Below are 19,291 nucleotides of genomic sequence, written 5' to 3' on the forward strand. Positions count from 1 at the left end.
ACAATTTACTCAATGTACAATTATGACACACCAACACCTGACCCTAAACCTGAACAAATACTTATCACAAGTGATGAGGATCTCGAACAAGCATTTCCAGAGCAGTTCGATGCTATTGGAAGTTTCAAAGGAAAAAATCGATGCTTCATGTCAAGGACATCGCTAAACCTACCATAGACGCACCACGCAAGTGCAGCACATTAATTGAAGGACAAGATCAAAGTGGAGGAACACGACAAGAATCGGTACTTGTTCATGGAGACGGCAAAGCAAGAAGGCTCAGTGTTCAACAGCTCCAAGTGCTCAATCAAGAAAGAAGCTATCAACTTCTTTGGCTCCAAGTGCACTAGATCAGATATCTACTCAGATCCTAGCAAGGTAGAAGCCAACACATTACCCAAGTACTATTACCCAAGGACGAAGAGGATGATGTTCAGAAATGCCTAATATTGTTCAAATACCTAGCAGCATATATTCCTAATTTGTGGGAAAAGTCAGCACCACTTCGATAACTTCTCCACAAGGAAGTACCGTTCATCTGGGACGATGATCATGAACATTCCTTGAACAGCCTGAAATGTGCAGTATCATCAGGTGCATGCCTACAGTTCTATGACCCAGAGAGAGAGGCCTGTCGAGATGGATACATCAATGAAAGATCTAGGAGCATGCCTTGCTTCAGGATGGTAACCTGCTGCGTTTGCATCCAAAGTCTTTCCACTGCACAGTCCAACTACTCAAACATAGAGGGAAATCTTAGTCCTAATGTTTGGTATTAAACGCTTCTATAATATCAGTTCGAGAATGAATTCACAGTCATAATCAATCACAGACCACTGGAAATTATATGGAAAAAACTCTTACAAGTGCACTGCCGCATCTACAGCGATCGCTTATAATCAAAGTCCAAGGAAACAGGTTTCAAGTCAATTACCGACTTTGAAACAACATGATTCTTTCCGATTCATTGAGTTGACTTTGTAATCCCAAGGAAGCATGCGATGTACCGTTAGGTGTCAGAGTTAAATCCATCTGCTCTTAGGAAAAAGATTCGCATATGCGATCGACTTATTACTCTTCGGAAAACACAAGAGGACAGAACTTCAGAGAGAAACAGCTAATGATCCAATACCTAGATCATTATGGCAGATAGTTACTAAGAGTTGGCCTGAAACAATCCAAGCGTTATTGAAATCCCTTATGCAGTATTGGTCGTATAGAGATAACATCGGATTATCACATGGAATACTCTTCACGGGAAGTCAAGTCATCGTACCGAAGTCACTGAGGAATGATATCCTTGGACAGCTTCACCTAGGACACATGGGAATCGAAAGTACCAGCTGACTTGCTCGTGAGACAGTGTTCTTGTCAAACATCAACGAGGGCATCGACCAGTTGATAAAGCAGAGTGAAACATGCCAGAAACATCAAGCAAGGCAGCAGAAAAAAAAGAAGTGGAATATCAAGCACATTACTTCTTCTCCACACTATCCAAGATCAAACGGATTAGCTCAGAGGATGGTTCGTACAGTCAAGAATATGTTGACAAAATGTTCTCAGACTGGCCAAGACAGTCAACAAGCAATGATGAACCTGAGAGCAACACCAGTCGAAAGTTACTTTAGATCACCAGCAGAAATGTTATTTGGTAGACCCATCAGAACCACATTATCAAGTCACTATTTCTCGAGAGATTCTACTGCCACTGATTTTCTCTTGAATAGGCAAGGCAAGGTGAAGGAAGTGCCTTATCGACATGCAAGTTCTGATCTACCACCTCTGCATGTAGGACAGCCAGTGAGAGTTATACATCCAAGATAACACACTTGGATACCAGCTAAAGCATCCAAAGTATGTGAGGAACCCAGGTCTTACGAAGTATCAAAGCCAAACGGAGGAATCTTGAGAAGGAACGGATCACACGTGAGGGAAATTCCATCCACCATCCCCACTCCAAAGCAGGAATCGAAATTAGCGGTCGCCCGGGTGACGTTGGCAACCAAAACTGCCATCATGGTTGCCCGGATGGCAACCAAGAAAATTCCATTTTTTTTTTCTCAAAGAGAATAAAATTCTCTTGAATTTTGCAGCAAGCAAAATTGCTTTTCCAGTCCAAAGTTTACAACTTCTGGATCAGGAATATATCTTTCAAGATCACATTGGCACAAAGTTTTAGCTCAAAAAGATCGTCCAAATGTAGCACATGAGCCTGCCAATGACTTCTAAGATTGACTGCCTGTTTGTCAAAGTCCTCCCTAAGAACCATAAAGCTTGCATTTTGACATGATATAAGTTAATTGTTGGAAGTTGTAAAATGCAATTTACAGGAGGCCTTTTCCGTGGTACTGATTCGTCACCACATTTTCTACTTTTGAAAATATTAAATAGATTAAACACAGCCATACACATCTCAATGATCCAAAAATGCCTTCCCCCTTCTTTACATTGGTCAACAGAAAGAGGTTTTTTCATTTTTGGCACTTTAATGTATCAGAATTGTGTGATTTAAATTGTAAAGAATAAAGATAACCCACTCAATTAATTTCTCATACTCAGAATACCCTCAAAATATTTGTAAGAGTTCTTTTGTCAGAATACAAGATGGCCGTCAAAGTGGCGGCCAAGGGACAATATTCAAGTTTTCAGAACATCAAAATAAATTCATTCAGTATACGACTCCAGGATTGAAAAGGTGAAGGTTAGAAAAACTTATCAATGTGGTGAAAAGGGGTGGTAAAGATAATGACAATATAGTAATTTAAGTCTGTCAAATGCAGTAAAAAAATCAATTTCTTAATAATTGTATATTAGGAAAGTTTTCTAGAAAGTTTCAAGGCAATTCCTTCATTTTTCTTAGATATATGGTAAATCAAGAATTTTGCAAATTTTCATTTTTGGGGAACACAATTTCAAAATGCACTTTTTTTTATTAAGATCAGCTGAATTACCTTTTCATCACCTATAATACCAACTTGTAGAAAATTTATTCATATTTCATATGACACTAATTCTGTGTTCGAAGATAAACCTGATTTAGGAATACAGGCCATAGATTCAAAATACAGATAAAGTGGGGGTAGCTTCGACATATTCCTTTGAGTTGTGTATTGATGTGTAAGAACTTCATCTCTATTACCTGCAGTGCAAGTGTATCTTATAACTGTTTCCAAGAGACTTCATTAAATAAATTTATATATAATGTAACAGAAACACCTTTTTTGCCTTTACATCCTTCTTAATCACATTTCTATTACCATTCACATTACATACTGTACATTAAGGTGTGTTAGTCATACCAACACAATCGATGCGAGAGGCTGATCCAAGCTATTGTATTATTTGAATGACATACCATTCATCACTTTGCAATCGTTTTCATGGGTGTGACTGCCACACTGAGGTTGCTTTTTGGCATCACTTTAGCGCAAAATCGCTTAATACATTCAGCATATTTTCCTTTTATCTGAAGCAAATGAAGATACTTATGGTGGCATGAAGCCTGCCAATATTCTTGTTGATACATCCTCTTTCATATCGAATGTTGAGATTGTGAATTTATTACTAACATTCATGATAAATCTGATCAATAACAGTGCATGTGCATTTTTTTTACCAAAAACATACAAATTTTGGCCAAAAGTCTTAATTCTTTCAAAATCTATATATCAACCGACTTTAAATCGAAGAATAAAGGGATTGTAGTAAATTCTACCAACAAAATAATATATAATTTCGCATTTTATGAAGGCCTATCTCCATTTTCTGGGTTGAAAATGTGACAAAATACATTAGTGTATCCAAGTCTCCGATATGCAGTAAAAAAAACTAAATTTCTGAAAATTGAATTTTCAAGTTTGAGACATTATAAGTTTGAGACTAAAAACGATATCAATTTGGAATTGATTTCGCTTAATAGTTGTATATTAGGAAAGTTTTCTAGAAATTTTTGAGGCGATTTCTTTATTTTCTTTAGATTTATTGTAAATCATGTATTTCGCAAATTTTCAATTTTTTGGAAAAAATTCTCAAAATTGCACTTTTCTTATCAAAATCTCAGCCGAATTAGCTTTTCATCACTCATGAATAGTATCAACTTGTAGATAATTTATTTATCTTTTATATAACACTAATTTTGTGCCAAATGAATGTTTGTGTCGGAATCTATGTACGAAAAACCAAATCCCATGAATATGGCGGCCATTTTGGACGCCATCTTGAATTTGAACCCCATGGGACAATATTTCGTTTTGGGAACATCAAAATTCATTCAATAGACATCTTACGGATTACAAAAATGTAGGTTAAAAAAATATATCATTCGGGTGCATGGGAACCCTATCTCTCTCCCCTACTATATATTTTCCATATATTTTGGAGGGGACTAGGACACACAATAAAAACAAGTGGAATGCCTCTGGCCGTCTCACCTGCATCACACGATTCAATATAGCAGCAGTGCTGATTTTGAAAACTACTATAACTCGCACAAGATGTTCAGTGATACTTGGTTACTCTTATTTCCACGTTTTATGAACTAGACCAATACACTTATAGAGATATGATGGCAATTCAACAAATACCCCCAACGTGGCCAAAGTTCTTTGACCTTAACATGACCTTTGACCTTGATCATGTGACCTGAAACTTGCACAGGATGTTCAGTGATACTTGATTACTATTATGTCCAAGTTTTATGAACTAGACCAACACACTTTCAAATTTATGGCTGTAATTCAACAAATACCCCAATTTGGCCAAAGTTCATTGACCCTAAATGACCTTTGACCTTGATCATGTGACCTGAAACTTGCACAGGATGTTCAGTAATACTTGATTACTATTATGTCCAAGTTTCATGAATCAGATCCATAAACTTTCAAAGTTATGATGGTAATTCAACAGATACCCCCAATTCCGCCAAAGTTCATTGACCCTAAATGACCTTTGACCTTGATCATGTGACCTGAAACTTGCACAGGATGTTCAGTAATACTTGATTACTATTATGTCCAAGTTTCATGAATCAGATCCATAAACTTTCAAAGTTATGATGGTAATTCAACAGATACCCCCAATTCCGCCAAAGTTCATTGACCCTAAATGACCTTTGACCTTGGTCATGTGATGTGAAACTCAAGCAGGATGTTCATTGATACTTGATTAACCTTATGTATAAGTTTCATGAACTAGGTCCATATATTTTCTAAGTTATGATGACATTTCAAAAACTTAACCTTAGGTTAAGATTTTGATGTTGATTCCCCCAACATGGTCTAAGTTCATTGACCCTAAATGACCTTTGACCTTGGTCATGTGACATGAAACTCAGGCAGGATGTTCAGTAATACTTGATTAACCTTATGGCCAAGTTTCATGAACTAGGTCCATATACTTTCTAAGTTATGCTGTCATTTCAAAAACTTAACCTCAGGTTAAGATTTGGTGTTGACGCCGCCGCCGCCGTCGGAAAAGCGGCGCCTATAGTCTCACTCTGCTATGCAGGTGAGACAAAAAGGGAAATCACTGAAAATAACCAGAGAAAAAAAAAGATATAAAGAGAGGGGGAGAGAATGAAAGAAAAAAAAATAAGAAGAAAGACAGAAAGGACGAAGAAATAAAGGAAGGAAGAAAGAAAAAAAAAGAAATAAAGAAAGAGAGAGAATGGCTGCGGGGAAGAGAAAGATGGAAAGAAAGAAAGGAAGAAAGAAGGGAAAAAAGGATGGAAAGAAAAAAGAAAGAAAGAAAAAAATAGAAAAAAATCTGAGGGGAAGAGAAAGGAAGGAAAGAAAGGAACAAATAAAAAGTTAAAAAGAAAGAAAGGAAGAAAGAAAAGAGAAAAAGAAAAGGTAAAGGATTGATGAAGGGAAGGAAAAGGGAAAGAAAAAAAATGAGAGAGAGGAAAGAAGGAAGAAAGGAAGAAAGGAAGAAAGAAAAGGTATAATGATAGATGGAAGGAAGGGAAAAAAAGGAAAGAATACATTTAGATAAGATACAAAAACTTCAAAATAAATATGCCAGAATGCTTTTGAAAAAAAATTATAATACATCACAAATTTCTTTGTTGCAGTCACTGAAGTGGCAATCAGTAGATCAGCATATAAAATATCAGTATTGTGTTCTTGTATATAAAATAATGAATGATTTAGTTCCAAATTATTTAAAACATTTAGTATGTAAACGGCCCGTGAAATACAGGACACGGTATTCTTTACGATGCCCCCTTCAGCTTCCCAAAGCTAGAATTGAACAAAAAAGAAAATCTTTCGCATATGTCGGACCCAAATTATTTAATGCACTTCCTTCAAATTTACAAGTTTGTACCTCCTTGTTAGTTTTTAAAAAATTATGCAAAGCCTTTCATACGAATTGAGCGAAATGATATTCCATTGATTTACAATGCTATGTATGTTTAAATTGTCACTTCCCACTTTATATTTTGGTGTTAATTGTTTCTGATGTTAGATATTTTGTATTTTTGATGTTGTTTGTTGTTGTTGTTCATAGTTATCTTGACATGTATTTTAAACTGCAGGGCGCCTTTGTAAAGCAGTTTTAAGAACTGAACAGGCCTACCCTGCAGTATAAAATAAATAAAACAAAATAAATAAATAAATAGAACGAAAGACAGAAAGAAATGAAGGAAGGCAGAAAGAAAAGGAAGAAAAGAAAGGATGGATGGAAAAAAAAAAGATCAAAAGAACGAAAGACAGAAATAAAGAAAATCAGAAAGAAAGAAGGAAGGAGAAAAAAAGAATGAAAGACAAAAAGAAAGGAAGGAAAGAAATAAAGAAAGAAAAGAAACAATGAAAGTGATGAAGAAAGTAAGGAAGAAAAAAAGACAGGAAGAAAAGGTAAAGAATGGATGGACGGAAGGAAGACAGTAAGAAAGAATGAAAGGAAGGGGAAAAAGAAGGAAGGATTAAAGAAAGAGGTAAACAAAGGTTGGATGGAAGGAAGAAAGAAAAAAGATAGAAAGAAAAGAATGACGAAAAGAAAGACAGCTATAGTAACAGAAAAAATTAACAAAAGAAGGAAATTTAAAGAAATAAAGAGAGATTCAAAAGAAGGAAAGAATGAAAAGAAAAGAAGGAAAGATAGGCAGAAAGAAAGAAAATAGAGAGGAAGAAAGCTCAAACTATCCAGTCATAAATAAAGAAGAAAATTTATAAATTTCCTTGGCTAAAAAAAAATAGTTACGAAAGAAACCACGTTTATCAACATACACACAAATGCATATGCGGGACTGTCAAACAATGTATTTCAGTGTGTGCAATACAGACGATCATTGGAAACCCGATCTTTTTGAAGCATAACAGAACTGAAAATTTCTCCTTTTACTGCTTACAAATGACAGAGCTACCCCAATTTTTAGGAAATATGGACATTACAAGAATTTTCATTGGTAAGAAATGTGAATTTTGACAGTTCTGTGGGAGATTTCTTCCAGAGAAAACTTCGTTCGTGCAGCACCGTACTCCGTAGAAACTTAACTACATGTACAAGCATCGGTTGCATGGACTAGGCGCTAGCTACATGTAGCTAGGTATGCTAGACTGCCGTTGATTCTGTGTGTGTGTGTACGTCTCTGAGCTGTGTGTTTATTGCAAAAAATGGCGCAAATTTTGCAATTCGAATCATGACTTATAAACTTTTTTGAAAGAAGAAATTAATGATATTGCCTATTTTGTCTCTTTTTCTTTTCTATATTTTGATGGTGAAATATGGGGAATCTTTCTAACATATAATTTCCATAGGAGAATTTTGCTTGCCCGATTCGGGCAATCAGTTTTTGTCTTTCCTTCAAAACACTTGCCCGACTCTGACTTTTACTTGCCCCGGGCAATCGGGCAAGCGCTTATGTCGCACCCTGCTGTATAGTAACATGAAAGATTTTTAAAATTATATTAAAGTCTTCCTCATCTTATTTTATTCACTTGTCTTCCTCCTCTTATGTTCCCCTTCTTTTTTGTCCTCTCTTTTCCCTTCTTTTTCTCTTTTTTCTGTCTTTCCCCCTCTTCTCTTTTTTTTTTTGCTTTGCCAATGGGGGGGGGGGGGGTAGCCAGGAGGCTTCTAGAGAGTAAAAATCATTTACTAACGTATGTTTACTCTCAACGAAGCCTGGAATTGCTTCCCATACATCTGCACGTACCGCCCAAAAACCTGAAATTTTCGCCCCCCAGGAAACAAGATGGCAGCGTAAACATCGGGCAAGTCTCTTCCGTCTTTTCATATTTTTCTCATTTTTTTGATGAATTCTTGTTTAAAAATAAAATCGATAGCGTAGAAATGTCGGAAAAGAAGTTTTATCTAAGCTTTTTCGGTATACCGGTATTAGTAATACCGTTCGGTATGAACGTCATACCGGTATGGATACCGCCGTTAAAATTTCAATACCGAAATACCGTCATACCAAAAGTTGAAAATGTCATACCGGTATTTTCTTCTGTATTGTCGTCTATGGGTATTTTTACAGTAAAATTAAGCCAAAAAATAAGTTGTTTGGCTCTCTCAACGTATTTAATGAAATCAGAATCCGATAATCTAACCTCGAAATGAATACATCGCCCCTGAACTAATGTCTGAGCTCCGCTAGCCGCTGCATAAGGCCTCGGCCCCACCGCTACGTAGGCCTACATGGGTGCATGTCGGCTCCATGCACTTGTGCACACAGCTACAGAAAACAAACGAAGCCGATCGAGATGGGGAGCATTTCATGAAGATTTTTTCAGTGGTTTCAACAACAGATTTGCTTTCCGCCAATCACATGCGAGGGTTTGTCATAGCTTGTAACATCCCTCTATAAACAAACAAAATCACAGACAAAACTCTTTTTGAAACACTCCCCAGCCTGCCTTTTGACCACGTGGTGTCTTCAACAAAGTATCAACCTTGGGGCGTTGACTGAAAAAACCACAGGGATTAACACTTGTTTTTTCTTTATGCAAGTTTTTTTTTTCTCGGACTGCTCTTAACTTGTTTCGATGGGATTTACTGAGTTTTTTTTGGGGGGGGAGGGAGGGGGTGCTGGGCATCGACAGACAAACCACAGGGATTAACACTTTTTTTTTCGTAGTGCATGTTTTTTTTTCTCGGACTGCTCTTAATATGTTTCAATTATGACAAGTTTACATTTATACAGCCTGCTACAAAAGTCGTTTGACACCCTCCCCCCCCCAAAAAAAAAAATATATATAAAAAATAATAAAAAAATAAATTTTAAAAAAAAAATAAAAAAATGTTGACAACAGGAAAAAAATGTTACGCCATCCCTCTTGGTTTATTTTGAAAATGATCTGTGAAGTGATTGTGAATGGAAGGAAGAAAATGGCTGGAATATTTGTGTGATTTGTGATGGGTGCTGTATCCTTTTTGTGCATGTGCGGTCATAAATAAAATGAAATAAACTATTGGATTGATTGTAATTTAAATTTATGATGGACTGGTGGCGTGATAAGATGATGATCAACTCAATTTTGGCATGTGTGAAAGATAGAATTGACATTATTAAAATGAAAAAGTATAATTGATGACCAGGACTGGGGGGGGGGGGGCGAGAGAAGAGAGAAATAGAAAAAAAAAGGGGAAGATCGAGACTCGGAGAAGAGGAGGATGTTGATTGTTTGTTGTAAGAGAGGGGTGGTGACGGGGAGAGGATGGGCCGATGGGACAGAGAGAGTGAGGAATTAAGGGGCTGGGGAGATAAAGAAAAACAAAATCAAGAAAAAAGAGTGAGAAAGAGGCGGCCCCGGGATAAGAAGTCAAGGGGGAGGTTTTTACTTTTTAGACAACACGTGGAGATTCACAAGAGGGAGAAAACATGGCCTGAAGGGAGTTAGCTAAGAGGGGGGGGGGTTCAACACAATAGACATTAGAAAAGTTATTTACGAGACGTCAAAATTTGAGGTCAACAAACTTTGAACCTTCAACGAACACGTGTTGATGTGAGTGGTAAAAAAAGGGGCGAATCTGACTGTGAATGAGTGGGGCCAAATCGGTGAAGGGAAAATTACGCAAATCTCCTTGACTGTTTCAGCAGGGAATTCGGTGCTTGATACTTGGGGCATGTACACATATAATAGCAAAGTAGCAGTGAGTAGGTGCGGTATAGCATTTGGTAACTTGGCTACATCTAATTCATTTCAGCATGGAGATAGGATTAATTGTACCACGTGCTTGCTGAGATAATTTCGGCACGTGCACAGGTAACACCCTCTCGCCGTCTCGGTGGGGCCGGGAGAGAGCATGATCGTATAACATTTGCTCAGGTCTTTAATAGTTGGGACTTGAAATACGAACTCTCTTTAATAAACAAATCATGATTATTTCCATTTGAAAATATCAATACCGAAAAAGCTTAGTTTTATCCCATGTACATGATTTAGGGCTAAATCTTTTAGAAGGAAAGTAGAAATCTCGGGGGCGAAAGTTTCAGGTTTTTGGGCGGTACGTGCAGATGTATGGGAAGCAATTCCAGGCTTCGTTGAGAGTAAGCATACGTTAGTAAATGATTTTTACTTTCTAGAAGCCTCCTGGCTAGGGGGGGGGGGGGCAGGCCCCTCGCCCCCCCTGGATCCGCCTATGCCTACACACTTAAAATCGTGCCTACCCCACCACTTTTCTCACCATTTTCTCCTCCCTTTTATTTTCCATTATTTTTTTTTGTTCGCTTTACTCTCTTTCCTTCTTTCTCTACCCTTTTTCTGTCCTTTTTTCCCCTTCTATTTCTTTTCTGCTCTCACCGCTTTTCCTCATCCCCCGGCCCCCGCTCGGACCCTCACGCATGCGATGTTTTGAAATCGGCAGCAAATTATTTGTACGTATGAGGTACTCCATGTTGGCTCTAAATCACCAAGAATTTTGAGACTGATAAAAAGTAGAAGCATGGAAAAGAAGTGAAACTTTGTGTAAAGTAAGAACATTATTTATTACTATTGTTTTTAAAGATCATGATGTTGCATGAATTTTATATTTCCCCCCCATAAAATCCCACCTTTGTCACTCGGAGTATGTATACTATCAGAGCAAATTTTGGGGCTCGATGTTCGGAGCGTAGTGTAGCGTTAGTGGAGCCTGCACGAACATCGCTTGAGGTGGAGGTGCCTGGACTTGCGGGCCCGCGGCCGCGTGAGCTGAGTCGCCTCCCTGCGCACTCACACGTATTGCGAGGTTAGTATGTTATACGAACCTCGCACCACGTACGTGTTTACAGTATGGATTTTAGAGTTGTCGGTTAACGTCGCTTCATAACGCGAATGATGTTAGCCAAAACTCATTCCGCTTATCATCAGGGCTTTTTCTATTTTCAATTTTATTCATGGAAAAAGCATGCAAAAAAAAGAGCAAAATCGCATACCTCGGCCTGGAAAGTTGCTTCGCATGTCTCTTTGACGAAAATAAAAGGAAGGTCGTTGGTGGCGCTAATACAATTCACAACCTTAATTCAGCTTGTCGGTATTTTAAAACCGATTTTTTTTTTTTATTCATTGTATGCGCAGTTCCAATGATTGTTTGATAAAATAGAGACACCAATAAATGCAATAACTTAAAAAACATACTTTTTTATTATTTTTGCTGATGATAATACATTTTTGGAAAATATTCAAAGCAATGACAAATTAAACAAAAAATATAGAAAATTCTACGTACCTTGAACGAAGCCTCGCAAGTGCTACCGTTCGTTTGTCAATTAACGTTCCACCAAAGGCACCCACGGGTACATTACCACCGCCGTGCACAGGATAACCACTGGTAAGTCATGAAAAATAGACGGTGAACTTGGGGGAATTGAGGTCACTGAATCTATTTTTAGCACTCTCAATTCCCGTAATTGCTGTCTTTGTCCCATAGGGGAAGCAACAAAAAAAACGTCCCCATAAACAAGGACAGTCTCAATTTATCAAGACATGATTTGTCTTGGTTTATGAGGATATCCTTGTTTTCTGGGACAATCCCAATTTTTGGACCAGCGCCTCTACTGAAGATGACTGAATTTAGTATATTGTGAAGATTTAGGTGTGTTTCATATTCTCACATTCGTGTGATGAATGAAAACGTCAAAATTCATTATGAAATGACATGCGTTGTGCGAGGTTAGTATACTAACCTCGCATGTTGTGTGAGTGCACCAAGGCAAAGTCTTTACAATTACAGTAATTGGACACTTTGCATTTGCCGACTTCGCGTAACGCTTTGCATCGATTTACGTGTAAGATAGTTTTTGTGTCTAGTCTTTCGCTTGTAGTGTCTTTGATATGAAGATAAATCACACGCCCTCTTTCGCTCATTAGACAAAAAATTTGAGAACTCGCAAGGTTGCTTTGTAATTTTGTAGGCCTAATTGTACTATTAATTATTATAATTCTGTGGTCAACGAGAAGAAAAATTAACGCTTAAATTACGCTTTTTGAGGGATATTCATCATATTACTATTAGGAGGAATTGATTTCACATCGTTTGGTAAGTTTCATAGGAGGATTTCATTCTGTAAATCCTCTTATTAAATTTACGGTAGTTTGTTAAATTGTTGAATGCGCCGTGCCTCAATTTTCCTGTACACGGCGGCAGAGATGCACCCATGCCATGGGTGCTCCCTGCGGGGAACGGGACAACTCGGACCACGGGACATCTCGGACCGCGGGCCGAGTTGTCCCACTCATTTCGAGATTTTTTTTCCACAAATTTGCGTCTATTTTTCCGTCAATTCGAAATTTCTTGTAAAGATTTTCTAGAGATATGGTCTGTTGGTAATGTTCTTCACTTTCTATTACTTTTTTTTCGCTGAAATAAAAAAAAGGTGTAATTTTAGGCGTTTTTCGACAGCTCGCGATTCCCATAGGCGCGCGTGTATTAACTGTGTTGGTGCTCGGCTCGGCCCCGCTCAACAACTGACTTGATTTTGTGATCATTTCTCCTCAAGTTACCACTTTTATCGCAGAAGATGGACTTTCTTGTATTCCATTCACTCTATTTATTCATCACAAGGATAAAATTTGGTGTATTTGCACGATTCTGTTAAAGTTTTTCACCTTTTCTCTCTGGTCCGAGTGGTCGTAAGAAGCGAACAACCGATGAACGGTCCGCTGCTCTTCATCGCAATTCTACGTAGCTCGGCCGCCGAAACTGGCGGGGTGGGATTCAGCCCGAATCCCCAATGGAAGTGGGCGTGCACAGTCAAAGAGCTGAGCTTGACCGAGTGAGAGAGAGTGAACTACAGCTTGAAGAAAGGGGTCGGGACTAGTCTTGAGGACTCCCATGATGATGTTTTATCAATCTGACATATACTTCTTATCATGGGAGTCTTGAACAGGGTTTCATATACACGTAAGCGAAGGAAGTACACAAAGATGGATTTCCCCAGGAAATCCATCTTTGTGCACTAGAATCGCACGAAATAGGTTTATTTTATTAATTTCTACACCTTCCCACGCGTAATGCGTTGGAAGGTTTTACAAATGGTCACTTAAAAAGTATAAAAAATAGGGTTTCTTACCAGACTGATGTCGCGAAGACCCCCTCGTTCCACATGTAAACAACGCAAATACAATGGCTACGACCCTTGAACTGCTTATGCATTACGTACTTCCGATGCGCGATGCCGTTTTGAAAAACAATTTATAGATAAAAAAAAAATTTTATGAATATTAAAACTTATTACGTGATTATAAATAATTATTATCTTACTATTAATTATTTATAATCACGTAATAAGTTTTAATATTCATAAAATATTTTTTTTATCTATGAATTGTTTTTCAAAACGGCATCGTGCATCGAAAGTACGTAATACCTACGTAATACATAAGCAGTTCAAGGGTCGTAGCCATTGTATTTGCGTTGTTTACATGTGGAACGAGGGGGTCTTCGCGACATCAGTCTGGTAAGAAACCCTATTTTTTATACTTTTTAAGTGACCATTTGTAAAACCTTCCTACGCATTACGCGTGGGAAGGTGTAGAAATTAATAAAAATAAACCTATTTCGTGCGATTCTAGTGCACAAAGATGGATTTCCTGGGGAAATCCATCTTTGTGTACTTCCTTCGCTTACGTGTATATGAAACCCTGTTCAAGACTCCCATGATAAGAAGTATGGCAGTGTATCCTATTGCCGGACACCTTTATTTCAGTGCTTTAAAAATGACAACTAGAGGAAATACAATCAAGAAAAAATCGCAATTGCTATTCCAAATATTATGAAAATAATTAATATGATAAAATTATTTTATATTTACCAATCATTTTCTTTGCATCACACTTGCCGCATACCCCTCCACGAAAAACAATTATTTTCGTGCGCGACAAATTACATCATAATTCCGGACGCGCGCCGGACGGGTAAAGATATCCTTGATTATAATGATGTAATAGAACAAGTTTCTGTGATTTTTTCTTCTTATATCATATCATGAATAAATTCTAACTTTTTGCTTGCTTTTTTTTTATATCGAATCTGAGCAGATGTTGGTGATAAATTCGTGTTTGATAACTTAATTTATTTTTTATTTTTTGGTTAGCTGCATGTTTCATGGCACTTTCCAATAATAATATGCTCGCGTTCGTACGTATCGTGACGCTCATCAAGTTCTATCAATGCGCTGCCGATCGACTGCTCTACTCACGGTAAACCTCGCGCACGGTACCTTGAGAACTAGCCGTCGACGATCACCCACAATACACCACACATCATCATTCGATCGAAGGAGCCGACGAGATTGAAATTCGGCAAATCAGGCCCATATTTCCGTTAGAAAATATATAAATTGTTAATGCAAAACTATGTTATATGATATTTTAAGCATTTTCTGTCATTTTATAGATAAATAAGGTAAAAGTTTGATTTGTTCGCCTTACATGTTTTTGCAATCTTGTTCTATACTTCTGTGAAAATGAATTGCGGAAGTCTTACGGTACGAAATTGTTTTCGAACGCATTTACATGCGCGTCCGGAATCACAATAGTGTCCGGTAATACAATACGTGACTATATATGTCAGATTGATAAAACATCATCATGGGAGTCCTCAAGACTAGGTCGGGACGTACCTATAGGCTCTGCTTTTTTTTTTTGTTAATATATGTTAAAATATATATCAGCCTAGCATGCCCACACATCTACACCGCAAATATTTTTTCACATTTTGGGGGCAGGAGTGAAATCGCCCCAAGCCCCCACCCACGTAAAAGTATTTTTTGTGCGACTCAAACATCCACACCACAGTCACACTCAGTCAAAGAAATTGAAGCATATTAAAATATTACAATCTTAAAGCTCTACACCAGGGAAAATCAATATAGACAAAATAAAAAAATACAAATATATATTAACAACAAAAAAAAGCAGAGCCTATAGGTACGTCCCGACCCCTTTCTTCAAGCTGTAGTTCACTCTCTCTCACTCAGTCAAGCTCAGCTCTTTGACTGTGCACGCCCACTTCCATTGGGGATTCGGGCTGAATCCCACCCCGCCAGTTTCGGCGGCCGAGCTACGTAGAATTGCGATGAAGAGCAGCGGACCGTTCATCGGTTGTTCGCTTCTTACGACCACTCGGACCAGAGAGAAAAGGTGAAAAACTTTAACAGAATCGTGCATATACACCGAATTTTATCCTTGTGATGAATAAATAGAGTGAATGGAATACAAGAAAGTCCATCTTCTGCGATAAAAGTGGTAACTTGAGGAGAAATGATCACAAAATCAAGTCAGTTGTTGAGCGGGGCCGAGCCGGGCACCAACACAGTTAATACACGCGCGCCTATGGGAATCGCAAGCTGTCGAAAAACGCCTAAAATTACACTTTTTTTTTAACTTCAGCGAAAAAAAAGTAATAGAAAGTGAAGAACATTACCAACAGACCATATCTCTAGAAAATCATTACAAGAAATTTCGAATTGACGGAAAAATAGACGCAAGTTTGTGGAAAAAAAATCACGAAACGGGTGGGACAACTCGGCCCACGGTCCGAGATGTCCCGTGGTCCGAGTTGTCCCTGATTCCTCCCTGCGAGCTGCCCGCGCCCGTTTACGACGCAGCTGCTAAAGCCTACACCGCGAATAGGTTGGAATTCTCAATTAATTAGTATACATACATTCACTTGAAAATTTTGACGTCTTCGTGCTTTATGTCAGGCATAAGCTCAAGGTCATTTCATCACCATAACTGGTCAGTAAAGAGCGTATTTTGTTCACTATTACTGGTCTGACTGTGATCTTTCCTCGGGCGTCATCGTCAAACAGTTGCAACGAGAAGTAACGTAAACATGGCGGCGGCAATGCAAGAAGTCTTACAACACAGAGGGCGCTGCACGTATGCGTAAGATCGTATCACTGTGTGCGTAAAGGCGACCACACACCTTACGACTGGTCTGCGACCCGATTTTGGAACAAATCGCATTTTGCTCATTTTTTGAAGATGTGAATGGAACATATCATTTTATTTGAGGTTAAAATTAATTGAAATAATAATATTATAACCATTTTGAAAGATTGCAAGCCCTTATTTTGGAGTAAAGTCCAAATTGGTTTCAAATCGTAGCCAATCGTACGACTGCTATGACGTCATTACAACTAGATATCAAATTCGCTTTTATTTTAAGAAGGATGATAGCATAGTCACAAATTTGATCATAGGTATTCGTAAGATAATTACGAACATTACACAGTAAGATATTCCAAGTCTTAATATTAGCATCAAATACTACTACATTTTATTCTAAAATCGGGTCGCAGACCAGTCGTAAGGTGTGCGGTCGCCTTAAGAGGCTGATTGTGTGACATGTCAGTGGTCTATTAATATAGTAGACCATAAGGTCCGGGATTCGATCCCCGGCCACGGCACCTTTGCCCATGAGCAATGGGCATTTCACCGACTGTGCTCTTTTATCCTACATTAAAATAAACAGAAATGTTCTACATTTTTGGTAACAGTAGGGGTAACAAAACAAAAACAAGGCTATTTGATAGTTTGTTCAGGCTGCTGAAGAAATAAAAAAGTAGATATATACCGGCCTTATCTATAAAAAAAATCCCGACCTGTGTCCAATTGAAAGCTTCTCTTCTAAAATCTGAAGTGAACAAATAAAAATTCAAATCAGTATTAGGCACGATACAGAGATGCCAATCATACACATAAAGCTCAATCTAATTTATACTCAGAGTCAGAGCCGTTCTGTTAACCATTTTCTGTAGTAATGACCCACATACCCTCTCACGGTCTATTTTGTGAAGGAGAAGCTGGTTATTTTTAGTACAAAGCATTGGCGGCGGAGGCATCAAATTTTGGAGGGGATATTTTCACATTTTCCCCAGCCGGCTGCTAAAACCCGACTTTTTAATTTTTTGTTCAGGGGGCCGGTAGCCCCATTTCAGTCTTAAATTTTTAAGAACATCTTAGTTTTTTATATCTGATAAGGTAGGCTTGTGTCCAGGGTTCTGCACCAAGGGGCCCGACCTTATTTTGGTGTCCCTGTGTACTTTCCGGAAATAGCGCCCCCCCCCATGAAAATGAACCATGAACACGATAGGTATATTTTTATATCTAAATAAACATTTTATGAACTTTGATTTTCTGACTCGACACGAAACTGAACATTCTAGCTATCTTTTTAAACCATGAACAGGATGGGTATCTATATCTAAACAACAATATTGATGCAAGCGTGAAGCGCGAGCTGAAAATTCTGACCTAAAATTTTGGCATTTCTAGAACACTTATGGTGATCATGAGCCGGACGGGTATCTAACTAATCATTTTATGCCACCGCGTAGCGCGAGCTGAAATTTTTTGATATTCCAAATCCAAAACTGGACATTCTAAGCACATTTTGTAACATGAACAGGATGGGTATCTACATGTAACAGACAATAATTCATGCGAGCTGGAAAAAAAAAGATATTTGGACATTCTAAGCACTTTTAGTAATGAACATGATGGGTATCTAACTATAAAACATTTAGGCGAGCGGGAAGCGCGGGCTGAAAATTGTTGATATTCCGACCCAAAACCTGTGATTCTTAGCACTTTTTGTGACCCTGAACAGCTAGGATGGGTATCTATCTAAACATTTCATGCTAGCGCGTTGCGCGAGATGAAATTTTTTTTAATATTATGACCTAAAACTTGAACATTCTAAGCACTTTTGGTAATCATGAATAAGGATGGTTATAAAACTAAACATTTTATGCGAGCGCGAAGGGCGAGCTAAATATTTTTATATTCTGACCTTTGGTAATCATGAAATATAAAGGATGGGTATCTAACTAAACAATCTATACGAGCGCGAAACTCAAGCGATTTTTTTTTTTTTTTATTCTGACCTAAAATTTAGACATTCTAAGCACTTTTAGTATTCATGAAAAGGATGGATATCCAAGCAACTAAACATTTTATGCGAGTGTGAGGAGCCAGATGAAAATAAGTGATATACTAAATTGAAAAGGAAACACTTAATTCAATTTTTTGTTTGTTGTCATACATGAAGAGAATACGTATATATTTCATTACAGTCAGTAATTTTTTTGTAAGCAAGAACAGAAAGAAAACTCGATTCGCGAGCAAAATGATTTGTGCATATTCAAAGCTCCATGTTATCCTCGTGAGCAGATTATCTTCTTGTACAGGGAATGCGAGCACGAAGCATGAGCAAACTTTTCATTTTTATGGACCCTATTTTTTTTATTTTCCCATCATTCTCCTCCCCTTGGTTATTAATAAATTTTCTTCTCTTTTTTTTTATCTTGCTCTTATTTTTCTCTTCTTCCCGTTTTCCATTTTTTTTATTCTTTGCGTAGCGCGAAGCCCGCGTCGGGTGGGGTCCAGGGAGTAAAGCCCCTGGCAGCTTCAGAATTCTGATGTTTCCAGAGGGTATTTTGTTAACAAAAATATATATATATTTGTATGAAATCAACATTGTAAAATTGTCAAGTTAATCTCATTGTTTTTTTGTGTTTGTTTTAAGATATAAGACTAGACAACAACCAATAACCATGTTTTTTTTTTTTTTTTTTTTTGCTTTGTAGATTATTATATTACAAAAACTGTATTGGCCTGAATGGAATCATTATAAAACAAGCCATAATCACAATACATATCATAATTTAATTTGGATCGTGGCCCATACACTGCTTATGATTGTGTTCCATTGTCTCTATTCAATCTCAGTCGATTGTACGACTGATATTGAGTAGAGAAAATGGAACACAATTTAAGCAGTGTATATCGGCCACTGTCAAAATCAAATTATATATGTATTGTGAATTTGTGATTATGGCTTGTTTTATAATGATTCCATTCAG

The 19,291-nt window shown here is 37.7% G+C and overlaps 1 protein-coding gene across 1 annotated transcript in view; it reads left to right on the plus strand.

Annotated features, from left to right (window-relative positions):
* The first annotated feature begins 255 nt into the window (after positions 1-255).
* The window catches only part of LOC129255834 (uncharacterized), a 56,528-nt gene continuing 37,492 nt past the window's right edge, over positions 256-19,291 (plus strand). The window contains exons 1-3 of the mRNA XM_064097957.1: positions 256-401; positions 572-686; positions 1,207-1,336. Of these exons, the coding sequence (XP_063954027.1) occupies positions 256-401; positions 572-686; positions 1,207-1,336 (391 nt within the window). The remainder of the gene's footprint in view (positions 402-571; positions 687-1,206; positions 1,337-19,291) is intronic.

The sequence above is a fragment of the Lytechinus pictus genome, chromosome 3 (genome assembly GCF_037042905.1).
Source record: "Lytechinus pictus isolate F3 Inbred chromosome 3, Lp3.0, whole genome shotgun sequence".
Taxonomy (NCBI): Eukaryota; Metazoa; Echinodermata; class Echinoidea; order Temnopleuroida; family Toxopneustidae; genus Lytechinus; species Lytechinus pictus.